Genomic DNA, 14,892 nt, shown 5'->3' with positions numbered 1-14,892 from the left:
ACACATCCACATTTTACTAGTGAATGATGTTATTTGTTTCCCAAATGTGGAGCTGAGACATGGAGGGTTTGTAATGATGTTTTCAGTTTTCAGCTGATTCAGTTGTTTAGCTTTCCCTCTGTTTGGAGTGTAATCCTCTTGATTTGTTCAGCTTCATTCTTATTTTGAACAAACAAACAAAATCGATATTTAAAAAATAAAAATAATCTCCCTTTACAAACTAAAAATGTGAACTTTGAGGCTGAATTACTAAACAGTAAGGATGTTCCTGAGTTCAAGTGTACACGCCTTTGTCAGAAATGATGGATGAAAGAAAAAATTTTACATTAGAGTAAATATTGCAAATAATGCCTTTTTCACTTCAAATGAATGACTTTTGAGGCTGAATTTCTCCAAAATGATACAGTTAATGAGTTTGATCCTGAGTGAGTGAACAGTCAGGATGGTCCTGAGTTCAAGTGTCAGAAATTATGGATCAAAGGGATTTTACAGTTTAGTAAAATATTTGCACGCTCCGTATCATGGACTTCCTGCATTTGCCATAATTTCTGTAATATGGGCGCACTTTACATTGTGCAGCGATACATCGTGTCGCTGCATCGAACAGATCAGTGTGTGGATGCCAAACAATTTTCTCCAGCTAAACTCAGACAAAACTGAAATCATTGTCTGTGGCCCACAGAAACAAAGAGAAAGTGTTATCAGTCACCTTCAGACTCTCTCTCTAAAACCTAATTATCAGGTCAGAAATCTCGGGGTAATGTTGGACTCAGACCTGAACTTTAACAGCCACATTAAATCTGTAACATCAGCAGCTTTTTACCATCTAAAAAACTTTGCCAGAATCAAAGGAATAGTGTCTAAACCAGACTTAGAGAGACTGATCCATGCGTTTGTCTCCAGCAGGTTAGACTGCTGTAACGGCCTGCTCACTGGGCTCTAAACGGGCTGTAAGACAGCTGCAGTACATCCAGAACGCTGCTGCTCGAGTCCTGACCAGAACCAGGAAATACGTCCATATTAGTCCAGTGCTCAGGTCTCTGCACTGGCTTCCTGTCGCTCAGAGAATAGACTTTAAAACAGCTCAAGTCTCTTCATGGTGACAAGTTAGAGCCATATGAACCAACTCGGGCTCTGAGAACCCCAGGGAGGGGTCTCCTGCCCCAGGGAGGGGTCTCCTGCCTCAGGGAGGGGTCTCCTGCCTCAGGGAGGGGTCTCCTGCTGGTGCCCAGAGTCAGGACTAAACAAGCTGAGGCTGCGTTTCAGTTTTATGCTCCTAAAATCTGGAACAGCCTTCCAGAAGATGTGAGACAGGCCTCAACTCTGACAATGTTTAAATCCAGGCTGAAAACAGTTTTTAGCTGTGAATACGACACCTGAAAGTATTTATCTGCACTCTTTGCTTTTAAATTAATGAATGATTATTTTAATGGGTTTTTAATTTCTTTATTTTATTTTTTATTTCTTTTTAATGGTTTTATTGCCTTCTTGTGATTTTATGTAGCTGTGAAGCACTTTGAATTGCCCTGTGTATGAATTGTTATGAATTGTAACTACAACCTATGGAAGTTTTTCTGTGCCATCAGAGTTTGAACACGAATTTCTAATATTGAATTTTTACAGCATCAAAATCAGACTTTGAATTTGAAAAACCAACAGTGTAAAAAAAAATCAATTTCTAAAAACAAAAATTAGTGTAAAAACGTTTTCTTTGTGTGATTTAGTCATTTATGCACAATGCAAATCATGTTGCTGTTGTTTTATTCCTGCTCTTTCCTGTTGAATCTCCCCATCTTGTAACAATGATGTACAGTCTGAGTACTTATAAACTATTTTTATCACAGTATCATTTATTGCTTACTTTCAATAAATAATTAAACTTATTTTCCACTGCAGTTCGAAATACTTGGTGTTTGTTTTCCCGCCTGCTGGAGCTTTGGTATCTGAGACATTCACTCCATCCATGGCTGTGCAGGTTCCTCCCAGCGAGTGAAGCATCAGAGCCTTTTTTTTTCTCATCAGATGCTGTCTAAGTGCATTAAAACACTCTAATAAGGTGTCAGCTTTAGTAATGACTAGGGCTGGGCAACGATTAAAATGTTTCATCTAATTAATCACATGATTTCCCTGATTAATCACATTTGTACGCAAAATCCAAAAATGTAGTGTATAGCTTTTAGCATTTAGTTTTATTTTAAATGTGCTGCCATATGAATGAAAGTGCCATAACATTTGTTGTGCAAACACACTTTTAACATCAGCATCTTTCTGTAGTTTTTATGTAGAAGCCTCGCTCCACTGTCTGTTTCCTTGAATGACTTGCTGCTATCAGTTGTGTGTTTTGCCTTTAAGTGATATTTTAGACTGGAACTACTACGCTGAGAAGACAATTCAACTTGGCAGTGTTTACAGATGACTTTGGTTCTGTCGACTCCGCCGTCTGGAAGAACTTTAAAATGAAAATGGCCGAGTAAAAGTTCCGTACCCTTCTCCATGTTTGGTGGATCCGCCGATTACTTTCTTTTCCTGTTCCACAGCAGACAGCAACAGACTTTTACAAAATAAAAGCCTGTGAGCAACAGACTTTTACAAAATAAAAGCCTGTGAGCAACAGACGTTTAGAAAATAAAAGCCTGTGAGCAACAGACTTTTACAATAATAAAATAAATAATAAAACAGGGGCGGTCTGTGGCGTAGTGGGTTGAGCAGGCGCCCCATGTACAGAGGCTATAGTCCTCGCTGCAGCTGGCCCCGGTTCCAGTCCCGCATCGGACGGCCCTGTGCTGCATGTTGTTCCCCCTCTCTCTGCCCCCTGCTTCCTGTCTATCTGAACTTTCCTATCCATTAAAGGTATAAAAACCTGCATTAATGCACCATAAAATATTTATCAACAATAATAACGAGTTAACCCACCCAGCCCTTTATATATATATATATATATATATATATATATATATATATATATATATATATATACAGTGCACAGTGAAAATGAGTACACCCCTGTTGAAAAGTAACATTTTGAACAATATTTTAATACACACACAAGTTATTCCCAAAACGTGCATAGAGTAAGTTTAATACAACATCTGTTCAGCTTACAACAGAAAAGAAAGGTCAATAATATAACTTAAATGACATATTTGTCCATTTTTGTGAAATTATGCTGGTGCAAAAGTGAGTACACCCCTATGTTAAACTCCCTGAGAATGGGCCGTGTTGGCCCGAAATGTCATGAAATGAAAAGGCATTAAAAGGGAGGTCATCGTTGTGCGTTTCATCCTTGCCTTACATTGAAATTTTACATTTTGAGTCTGCACCAGGCTAAAAGAGACGTGTGTGAGATTTGACTGAAATCCTATGGAGAGTATCATGATCTGCTTCAGTAGTCACAGTACATGTTGACAAGCATGTTTCTTTTGGTGAAATTCAGCTTCCTACTGTTGATGGCATCCATACAGCCCCAAACCATGTCACTCCCACTACTATGCTTGACTTTAAGCATGGGGCACTTTTTCTTTGTACAAATCACTTTTTACCACCACACAGGCTTGACACCATCGAAAGCAAATTTGTTTATCATTGTCTCATCAGAGACAAACAAACTAAGGATATGGATTGCTGGAACCATGTCCTGTGATCTGATGACACCGTGGCGGCCGCTTCCAGCGGTGTTTCGGGCTCGCCGGGACCCAGTTTGGTGGCCTGCTCGGGAGGATCGGTACCGTGATCTCTCGGCGGGACGCCGGCTGCAGGCGCTCCGCAGCTGGGCCGCGGCTCCGTTTCAGCTGCGGGGAGCCTGTGGCATGGTGTCCTGCCGAGAGATCGCGGCGCCGGTCCTCCCGAGCGGGTCGTCGGGCTGGGTCCTGGTGGGCCTGGGGTGCCGCTGGAGGCGGCCGTCATCCAGACGGAACTCCTGGAGAAGGCGGTGATTTAATTTTTTTATTTTATTTTGTCAGGGACCATGTGCAAAGTACATTAATTACAAAGTAAAGAGATGACCTGCACCAGATTGTAGCTTAGAAGCTAATTTCCATGTGCAGTCCCATCTGTCTCCACGTCACTGTCGTCCAGAATCTCAACGCTGATAGGCTGTCTGGCGCGAATATTTCGCCAAAGTTGGATTTTTTGAACTCGCGCGAATCGCATATTTTCACTCGCGCGGCGGCCACCGCATCACCGCACCGCCTCACCGCTCCTCACCGCGCCTTACCGCGCCGCCCCACCGCGCCTCATCGCGCCGCCAGCTCGAATCCGCGCCTAATCGCGTCTTTGCATTGACTTTGTATGTAATCGCGTCGCCCGACCGCGTCTGGTGTGAACGCACCGTAAATGGTACTACTACTACTACATTACTGAATAAACCAATCCTTCCAGAGACTACACAGAGCACATATCTTACATTTAGCTGTTTACAAAGATAAGCAGGGCTGCACGGTGGTGTGGTTTGGCACTGTCGCCTCACAGCAAAGAGGGTTGTAGGTTCGATTCCCAGCTGCAGCCTTTCTTTGTGGAGTTTCCATGTTCTCCCTGTGTACATGTGGGTTCTCCAGGTACTCCAGCTTCCTCCCACCATCCAGAAAACACGCATGCTTGGTTAGTTGGTGTCTTTAACTTTTATTTACTTTATCTATATAGCACCTTTCATACATAAAATGTAACACAAATAGCCCCTAGGAGTGAGAGTGAGTATGCATGCGTCCCTGTGGTGGACCGAGCTTGTTCAGGGTGTACTCTGCCTCTCACCCAATGACAGCTGGGGAAGGATCCAGCCTCCTCTGCGACCCTGAAGTGGAATAAGCTGGTAAAGAAAATGGACGGATGGACAAGCACAAGCTCGTTGTTACTCGTCTCAATGTACTCAGACATTTCACCTCCACTGTCTTTATGAAGCACAGTCCTTTCTCTTCCTTCTCTGTATCATGTTCAACTTCTTTCAGAATAATACAATCTCTCCATGCACATTTCATTTGTTACATCTTTGCCATATGTTACATTCTGATCTTCATCCCTGGTATGTTTTATCATAAAAAAACATAAAAGCAGAATATTTACACATTTCAAGTACAATTTGAGCCAATGTTCAGATCTGTTCTTTTCCATTCGTATATATTCTCTGAAAATAAACTAATAATTTGGAGCTGCAGAATTAACCAGACAGTAATTATTTTGAATTACTGAGAATCAAGATATTCATGAAATTAATGTAAAACTATAAAGTTTCCATCCTGATGACTGGAGCCGATTCCAGCTCATCGAACGGGAACAATTTACCATCAGGAGGAACTCAGATAAACCAGTTACACTGACTGCTGTCTTAAATCTGCACTTTAAATCTGCATTCGATACAGTTGACCACAATATATTACTGAAACAACTGGAGAACTGGGCGGGTCTTTCCGGAACTCTACTAAACTGGTTCAAAACATACTTAGAGAACAGGAAGTACTTTGTGTCAATAGGTAACTTTACATCTGAACACACAAGAGTCACATGTGGAGTTCCCCAAGGTTCCATCCTGGGACCTCTTCTGTTTAACATCTACATGCTCCCACTGGCACAGATTATAAAAAACAACAGAATAAACTACCATAGCTATGCAGATGACACGCAGATATACATTACAGTGTCACCAGGAGACTGAGGCCCTGTACAGGCTCTTGGTAAATGCATTGAGGAGATTAATGACTGGATGTGCCACAACTTTCTCCAGCTAAACAAAAACAGAACTGAGGTAATTGTCTTTGGAGCCAAAGACAAACGATTACAAGTCACCACAGAACTTCAATCTATACACCTAAAAAATACCAACCAGGCCAGAAATCTGGGTGTAGTGATGGACTCAGACCTAAACTTGGAAAAACACATTAAGGCAGTAACAAAGTCAGCCTACTATCCCTTTAAGAATATATCAAGGTTAAAGGATCTGATGTGTCAGCAGGACCTGGAAAAACTAGTCCATGCATTCATCTTCAGTCGGCTTGATTACTGTAACAGGATCTTTACAGGTCGACCTAAAAAGTCAGTTAGACAACTGCAGCTTATTCAGAACTCTGCTGCTCGAGTCCTCACTGAGACCAAAAAAGTGGACCACATCAGTCCAGCTCTGAGGTCTTTACACCGGCTGCCTGTCCATCAGAGGATAGACTTTAAAGTTCTGATGCTGCTCTATAAAGCTCTGAATGGTCCAGGACCAGAATGCATCAGCGACCTCCTGACCCAGTATGAACCTTCCAGACCCCTCAGCTCATCTGGATCTGGTCTTTAATCAGTTCCTTGTCTATCAGTGATGCCGTTCCTTATTTCAGTGCAAACTTTATCCATGAACCTGGAGAGACAAAAAGATAAAAGATTACACAAAATAGAAATCACTGTTTATTTCACCATTAAACCATAGATGTGCATTTCTTTTACCAGCTTTCTGAAGGTTAATATTGGAGTTAAAGTAAACTGCAGATGTGAAAAACTTCAGAAAAAAAAGCATTTGTACATTTCTTCTCATAATCTCAGTCAACATTACATACATTAGTTTAAACAGTAACATGAAAATATAACTTAAAGTCAGACTACAGTGTGTCACAGGTGCATTACTGATTAAATAATCACTCACATGTGGTTATTACTTTTTATCATTCAAGCAGCTTTGTTTAACATCTGAATCAACTCACTGTGTTCCCGGCTGAGATTTCACATCATTTGCTCCTGGACTTCAGCGTTTTCTATAGCTGTGAGGTCAGAACACACAGTTAGACCACATCCTGAATCAGGAATGAACAGCTGACAGAAACAGTCCTGAAGAAGTAAAATATAGAGGTCTGTTGTTACCACACAACGTGAGATTTATACTAAATAAATGTATTACTTACGAGTTAGAGGGCGCTTGGCTGAAATGAAAAGAAGAAGAAAAAGCTCATAATTACAGCTGCTACACATTAAACATTCTCATACAGATCATGTCTTACAGCATCTTGTAATGTTCACATTCTCGTGTAAATGGCTCAGAGTCGTTCACTGCTTATTTTTTATTTAAATACTATGTAACTTCTCAAAAAGCCCATTATGGAGTTCCCCCTACAGGCTTGGAGGTAATTCTGTGCAGCATGCCAGATGTCCAGAGACATCGTCGGCCTCTCTCTTTCTCTTCCTTGCTTCATCAGTCAACGTCTTCTTCTGTTTCTTCGGTGCCTCTGCCATGATGATCGTACTGACAATGTTGCGCTAGCTTAGCCTTATACCTGGGAGCGTGAGAGGGGTCTATTTGTTTTTGCGGTAGGTGTGCCAGAAAGCAAGTCGAAGTACTTCCGCTCAGCTCCCGGGCCGGTCCAGCAAAGTTACATAGCGCAGTTTTTCCAACTCAGACCCCCGAAGGGCATAGGAGACAGGCCAATCGTAATATTAAAACTCATTCTAGCCGCACAATTTTTTTCAAGCTGTTATCTTAAGGTAGAAATGTTACATAGTATTACTTTAACCTAATTTTGTGATTTTGATGGAAATTTAGTTTTTTTTCTTATTCCAACTCTACATTAAGTCAGAATACTGAGAAAGTAGAAAACGTGTTGCTCTCCCACCGTTCTTCTTTTTGTAGAGAATGAATCCGATCACAGTGATGATGCAGAGAACAACTGCAGCAATGCTGCAGGCGATCACGATGATGAGATTCGCTGCTGAGGAAACAAATAACAAATCACAACTTTTTTAAATTAAACAAACATACATGTGAGGAGCAGATAAAATCCATAAACAATGATACTGTATGTGGTCAGTGTTTGAATCTATGCTGTTAATTAATATTTGTATCACTATTTATCCTGAGTATAGTTACTGTGACTGTGTGTTTGTTCTGCTTTACTGTTTTTACTCAGTTCTGTCTGTGCTGACTTCTGTCCAGCAAGACTGTTTACTGTTACACTGAATTTGTTTCTGTCAAGTTTTTGCTTTATTTCATAATAAGTAACTTATTTTTGTCTAAATTGACATCCCATTTCTGACATATGAACAGTGATAATGTGTTTCTGATCCAATGCTTCAAACTAGTCACAAAATATTGGAAGAAAAGACCAAACAAAAACATCAGAGAATAACATTTTGCATCAAACTTCATCAGAATTGACTGAAGTCTTACAGACTGCGTTGGGCTTGATTTTTGTTTTCTCCAGTTTGATAAGGAGGTCATCCCGTCCAAAGAGCTGAAACACACATTCGTACTTCATCCGGTCTTCAGGTGGAACAGATGAAATATTCATGTCAGCACTCATCTGGAAGGTTCCATCATTGTTGGGGAGGATCTCTCCTTTGACCACACCCTCATGAATCTCATCTCCATCTCTCCTCCAGAACAGTTCAGCTTTGTCAGGATAGAAACCTGTAGCATGGCAGCTGAGTGGAGAGGAGGCAGACTTCTGGAGGAGAGACACTGATGGAAGCTCTGAGGAGTAAAGAGAAACATTTTAGCATTTCTGTATCATTATTAACTCCACACTGGTAATGCAATATCACTATGATGTGATATGGTTTAAATTTCTAAGCTAACATGTCATGTGTACCGATTTAAAAGGGGTGATGAAACAAAAAAGGAAGAAACGATGAGAAGAAAGAAGGAGTGAGAGTCAGATACCTGAGAAAGAAGTGAGAATGTATGAGGAGACAGTAAAGGAAACTAGAAAGAGCTGTTCCTGCTAAACAGCAGTGAGAATGCTTATGAGCTGAATGGGGATAGCTGATCATGCTAAAAAAGCTGAAAATAGTTCAATTTTAGCAGAACAAACTGTTGCTAAGGTATTGCTTGAAGGAATTTTGTGATTTTTGTGTACTACCAAACTTAACATTGGAGTTAGTCAGAGAATTTGAGAGGTTGCTCTCGGTTCAAGGCTCATAGCTGAAATTCTGTAAATGTGAGCTCTTTAGGAGTTACATTGGCTGAAAGAGGACAATGTTTCCTACATTTTAAGGTATAATTTGTTTCTCTAAGTTAAAATGTATGAAAGTCAGAGGAATTTGTTTGAAAAAATTGAAAAATGTGAAACTTATCAGCACGCACTCAACTGTGTGCTCATTCATAAAAATCAAGAAGGAGCAAAATGTTCATTTTTTGAAACTTTAATATTTCAAAATTGGCTGAAGATTTGAAAAAGCTGAAACAAGTGGTAATAGCTTGTTTCTTTTAATAAAAGTTGAATATCTTAAAAAGTGTAAAAGTTAAAAACACAAAACATCATAGCAGGAATCTGCTGAAAGAGCTGAATGTTTTGATACCAAAATTGTAGAAATAGCTGAAGGTATGCAGGAGTAGTTAGGTGCCGAAAACTGGCGGAATAACAATAATAAAGAGAAACAGGAACTTAATAGTGAGAATGCCTTAAAGCATTCTCACTATAAAAAGGTTAGAAATGGGACAAAACTGAGGACAATACTGAAAGAAAGGGTGATAATAAAAATGTAAGAGAGTGACAGCTGAAAAGGAGGGAGAGTGTTGAGGAGAGAAAGTAGAAAATGAGGCCCATCGTGTTACTGTATCAGTAACAACATGAACACATATAAAACATTGTGTCCATTCTATCAAATCAGGTCATGTGATTCTACCTGTTCTCATCAGAGAGCTCCTCCCATGGTTCAGATACTTCTTCAGCCGATCAGGACAGATATGGTTCAGGTAATTCCTCTTCTGTGCCATCAAAGCTCTGTCATGGTCCCACTCATTTTTGGTGATGACAGCCTGCGCTATTGCAGCGATCCATGTCTCTGTGTTCAGGTCCAGTGATATAAAGTCTTCTCCATCATAACCAAACTGATCATAACCTTTAACTAACTTGTCAGTCTCATCATCCCACTCACAGCCGTACATTCTCTGGTAAGTGTGGACACCTGAAAGAAGGAGACAGTCTTCAGTGAACCACAGTGAGAACCAAGCAGAGCGACTTAATAACAGATGACATTACATTGTTCACACACAGACACAGAGACGCCTAAATACAGAATCTGCACCTCCTGCTATAACAAATTTAAAGTTAAACTAATTATTTTAGTTTCTGGTGATCATGTTAAGATTATTTTATGTTTAATCAATTAAATGTTTAAAAGGTAAAATCAAGAAAGCATAGAAAGGCGGTTTGAAGGCTTATTTTGGCCAACCAGCAATGATCAGAATTAAATCTTAAATTCTTAATCAGAATAAAGTTTCAGAAAACTGCTCATTACTCACCTTCAGTCTGGTTGAAGCGCTGCTTCAGAGCTTTAAAGTCAGCTTTGAAGTACTTCTCAGTACCCATAGATTCAAATCTCTGTTCCTTCCAGTACTCTGGACCTTCACTCTGTGCCACCCAGTCCTGTTTTGGAATCACACTCCTGATGTTACTGTCATAATAATCTATCTGAACACCATCCACCATTCCCAGACGGACAAACTCTGGGAAGCCTGGCATTCCTGATGATGCCGTTTGGAAGTGCTGCAGTGAATGTGTAACTGTGGAGACAGAAAATGCTGTTTTCACTCTCATGGTAAACATCTCACTCTGAAGCATTCAGCAAACTAAAACCATGCAGCTGAGCTTCAGCTGTGCTGAAATATGATGCTGAACCAACAGTGTAATTATAATCATTTTATTTTCAGGACACTTTGAAATATGGTGTCATGAATGTATGAACTCAATCCTCACAACCTAAATAATTTATATACTTTGATACAGAGATCATAAAAATCATCATTTCCTCGTGTCTAACAATATTGCCAAACCTTGCAATATAATCTTATAGCGAGAGCTGCTGACTGAATGTATCAGAGGTCTGTGGTCACTTCATAGAGCTGCTTGCATGAATAAACTTTTCCTTCTCAACCTCCAACATTCCTCTGTAAACAGATCTATAGACCTTTATCGTAAAACAAGGTTTTTTTCCGTTTTTTTAAAATAAAATCCATTAGCTAAGATGTCCGTTCATGGCTGTTTGTTAATTGTTGTTATTCAGATAAAATATCTTATTTATAAAACTTCAAAATATTCTAGATATTTATTTGTTATCTTGTTTTCATTCATCGTCTCTGGTGGACGGCATTAAAACTGCTCCTGAATTACTGGGCTGTTGTAAATTCTGGTAATTATCCGTCAAAAATATACACGAATATATAAGATTTTTCTTTTATATAAGAATATATAAGAGGGGGAAATGGAAGAGGTCTCTGGCAGCTTCCGCCGAGAGACAGCGAGCAAAAATCGTGGATCACTAGTGAAAGTGAAAGTAAGCACAGATCGTGGCACTATTTTTTTCAGTGTTTTTTACTGAAAAAGATTAGATATAAGATAAACTTTGATGAAACGTAATTTATACCTCATGAGAATTAAAAACAAAACTTGTATAAATATTTTTTGTAGATAACAGCCATGTCTACAAAGTTTACACATTAGCAAAGACAATGAGAAGGAGTTCACTACCGGACATCTGCAGTAAACATGAACCTTAATGCAAATCATACAGCCAGGTTTTACACAGGAAAGTTCCAGTTAAATCCTTCTTTTAACTGGTTCTGCCCCCCGCTGGTTATTTGTTCACATCTTTATTTACTTATTTGTCTTGTTTTCTGCTGTTTAATTACTTACTTTATGGACAAACTCGCTCGGTAGGTAAAGAACTAAATTATGTAAAAAAAATAAATCAATGTTAATACCTAACCCACCTGATGCAGAGTCCTGAATTCCCAGGAGAACAAAAAACATCAAGAACTTCACTTTCATCATCTACCTCCATGGATTTATAAGATTAAACATTAACTCAATGCCGTTTCACTTCTGTTGATCAGAAACAGTCTCCGCACTTCCTGCTTTAACGCAGGCAAAGAGGGAGGAGGCAGAGCTTCTGCGGTCAAGGTGAGCAGAAGTTCGTCTTTTCCTGATTTAAAGTGCGCCCGTATTACAGAATTTATGGCAAATGCAGGAAGTCCATGATACGGAGCGTGCAGATATTTTACTCTACTGTAAAATCCCTTTGATCCATAATTTCTGACAAAGGTTGATACACTTGAACTCCGGACAGTTGCATTTTACAGTTTTACAGTTGCAATTTTAAAGTTGCATAAATATCGCGCATGTCTTTTTCACTTCAAATTAATGACCTTTGAGGCTGAATTTCTCCAAAATGATACAGTTAATGAGCTTGATCCTGAGAGAGTGAACAGTCAGGGTGTACCTGAGTTCAAGTGTACACACCTTTGTCAGAAATTATGGATCAAAGGGATTTCACAGTTTAGTAAAATATTTGCACGCTCCGTATCATGGACTTCCTGCATTTGCCATAAATTCTGTAATACGGGCGCACTTTAAATCAGAAAAAGACTAACGTCTGCTCTCCTGACCGCAGTGGCAGAGCTGTAGAGTAAAGTTTTCCTCTGGGAGGACACATGGAAAATATCTCTGGCAGCTTCCGTCGAAAGACAGCAAACTCAAATCTCGGCACTCATAGACACTCATATGGCAGGTGTTCGCATATTTGGAAAGACCTGTGCTGAAATATGCATCACTATACACCATAAGTAATGTCTTTTAGGGAGAAGGGTTCGGGACGGACCCCCGTGTGCAGCCAGTCATGTACATCAATCCAGAATGTCTGACAATGTAAAAACAAGTTGGGATATCAATAAGTAGATACCGAGACTTCATAATCTGTTGAAGTGGCTTTATTGCAGTTACCAACATTGGCCATCATAAATCAGGATTAACATGGGGGAGTAACTACAACCTATGGAAGTTTTTCTGTGCCATCAGAGTTTGAACACGAATTTCTAATATTGAATTTTTACAGCATCAAAATCAGACTTTGAATTTGAAAAAGCAACAGTGTAAAAAAAAATCAATTTCTAAAAACAAAAATTAGTGTAAAAACGTTCTTTTGTGTGATTTTAGTTGCAAATCATGTTGCTGTTGTTTTATTCCTGCTCTTTCCTGTTGAATCTCCCCATCTTGTAACAATGATGTACAGTCTGAGTACTTATAAACTATTTTTATCACAGTATTATTTATTGCTTACTTTCAATAAATAATTAAACTTATTTTCCACTGCAGTTCAAAGTACTTGGTGTTTGTTTTCCCGCCTGCTGGAGCTTTGGTATCTGAGACATTCACTCCATCCATGGCTGTGCAGGTTCCTCCAAATGCTGTCTAAGTGCATTAAAACACTTTAATAAGGTGTCAGCTTTAGTAATGACTAAGGCTGGGCAACGATTAAAATGTTTCATCTAATTAATCACATGATTTCCCTGATTAATCACATTTGTACTCAAAATCCAAAAATGTAGTGTATAGCTTTTAGCATTTAGTTTTATTTTAAATGTGCTGCCATATGAATGAAAGTGCCATAACATTTGTTGTGCAAACACACTTTTAACATCAGCATCTTTCTGTAGTTGCGAAAAGTTGCTTCTGTCGTGTTTTATTTGACATTTTGTACAGGATGTTCGTTGATATTACTCCGCCACCGCTAAGAAAATAGTGCGAGCATGAACGAGCTGCCAAATAAAACACGACAGAAGCAACTTTTCGCAACGAAATTTGATATGGATTACCAGTGCACACCAGTAACCACTCCGGTGAGTTGATGATTTTGAAAACGGACGTTTATTGTGCTTTTACGGACCTTTCTAGACATGCGCATGACTTGCCGTTCTGAAGCAGGTTGAGAAGAATCAAAATTAGGCAAATACCGGCGACAGCAGTAAACATCAAAAAAGCGGTGAGGGGGGTTCTAAAACATTGCAGACGACTCAGAAAAGAGGCTTAATGTTGAAAATACCGCAGTTCCCCTTTAACGGCCTCGCCCCATCGTATTTATCTGAGCTTTTAACAGTCCTGGTAGAGCTCTGAGGTCAACAGATCAGTTTCTGCTGGAAGTGCCCAGGTCAGAATACAAACCCTGGGGTGAGCGAGCCTTTTCCCAAAGCTGCCCCCAGGCTCTGGAATAAGCCCCCCGTCCAGCTGCGTCTTATTCCTGACCTGGGCCTCTTCACATCTGGGCTAAAAACCTTCTTATTTAGGATGGCTTTTAATACCCAGTAGTATGATGGCACTTTTATCTTATTAGATTTTGTTGTATTTTAATTGTTTTCACTGTTCTTTTATTGTTTTTATTTGTTTTGACTTCTTCTTCTCTTTATTTATTACCTGCTGTGAAGCACTTTGGTGCATCGTAAGGATTGTCTGTAAAGGGCTGTATAAATAAAATACATTTACATTTTCCCACAGCCAGAAGGCTTTTTAACAGTGACTGCTGACATGTTCTTCTCAAATTTATTGATTGATTTATTTTTTTATTTCGTCATTTATTATTATTATTAGTTAGTAGTAGTATTTTTTTTTACTATAATTGGTATTATTTTTGTTGTTGTTAATACAATCATTGTAAATATTAAAAAAAAAAATTGAGCGACTTCACTAATTTGAATTTTAATAAAGTAATTTTCTATTCTATTCTTCTTCTTATTGTAGAGCTATAACTGATGAGTTAGATGTAAAGGTTAAATTTGAATAAACGTTTTGAGCCGTGCTTCTGAATCACATTTAAAGTTGTCATTATTGTAACTGGGAAACTGTTCGTTTGGTTATTGATTGATCGACTGGTTATCAACACACAACAGGCTGAGTGACAAATAAAACTCTTCTCAACGGTCAAGGGATTGTTGTTTTCCTCCGACCCTGAAACGCTGAATTGTGCCTTTTAAAAAGCGGGCATCGCGTTGCCGTGGAAACGGTTCGCTTCGACCGTTTGAAAACTAACGTTCACCAAGAAAGACGGGAGGAAGTGTGAAACTGGAAGACTGTGTGTCGTTAAGTCGCTAAAAAAAATAGCAGAAAATGTTTTCGAAGCCCAAGAAGAGTCCGCCTGCTGGGTAAGTTTTTCTTCACGTTTGGG

General features: G+C 39.4%; 1 protein-coding gene across 2 annotated transcripts; it reads right to left on the bottom strand.

Annotated features, from left to right (window-relative positions):
• Window positions 1-6,198: 6,198 nt before the first annotated feature.
• Window positions 6,199-11,819, bottom strand: LOC142382130 (class I histocompatibility antigen, F10 alpha chain-like). Of its 2 annotated transcripts, none has more exons than XM_075467651.1 (8): window positions 11,669-11,819; window positions 10,202-10,462; window positions 9,583-9,864; window positions 8,126-8,428; window positions 7,572-7,667; window positions 6,867-6,884; window positions 6,669-6,725; window positions 6,199-6,328 (listed from the first exon to the last, which is right to left on the bottom strand). In XM_075467651.1, the coding sequence occupies exons 1-7, from the start codon at window positions 11,727-11,729 to the stop codon at window positions 6,688-6,690; spliced, it is 1,059 nt and encodes a 352-aa protein (XP_075323766.1). In that variant the 5' UTR covers window positions 11,730-11,819; the 3' UTR covers window positions 6,199-6,328; window positions 6,669-6,687. The 2 variants fall into 2 exon arrangements, with proteins under 2 accessions (XP_075323766.1, XP_075323775.1); XM_075467660.1 differs by having other exon boundaries at window positions 7,572-7,664.
• Window positions 11,820-14,892: the final 3,073 nt, after the last annotated feature.

The sequence above is a fragment of the Odontesthes bonariensis genome, chromosome 1 (assembly GCF_027942865.1).
Source record: "Odontesthes bonariensis isolate fOdoBon6 chromosome 1, fOdoBon6.hap1, whole genome shotgun sequence".
NCBI classification, from domain to species: Eukaryota; Metazoa; Chordata; class Actinopteri; order Atheriniformes; family Atherinopsidae; genus Odontesthes; species Odontesthes bonariensis.
The sequence above is the reverse complement of the archived record's forward strand: the minus strand, read 5'-3'. Positions and strand labels throughout refer to the sequence as shown.

What these genes read in the sequence shown, in the direction of transcription:
- LOC142382130 (XM_075467651.1), bottom strand. Translation starts at nt 11,729, where the DNA reads ATGATGAAAGTGAAGTTCTTGATGTTTTTTGTTCTCCTGGGAATTCAG. An exon ending in AATTCAGGACTCTGCATCAG is followed by an intron (nt 10,463 to 11,668) that starts GTGGGTTAGGTA and finishes CTGTCTCCACAG; the next exon opens with TTACACATTCACTGCAGCAC. An exon ending in AATCAAGCCCAACGCAGTCT is followed by an intron (nt 7,668 to 8,125) that starts GTAAGACTTCAG and finishes TTGTTTCCTCAG; the next exon opens with CAGCGAATCTCATCATCGTG.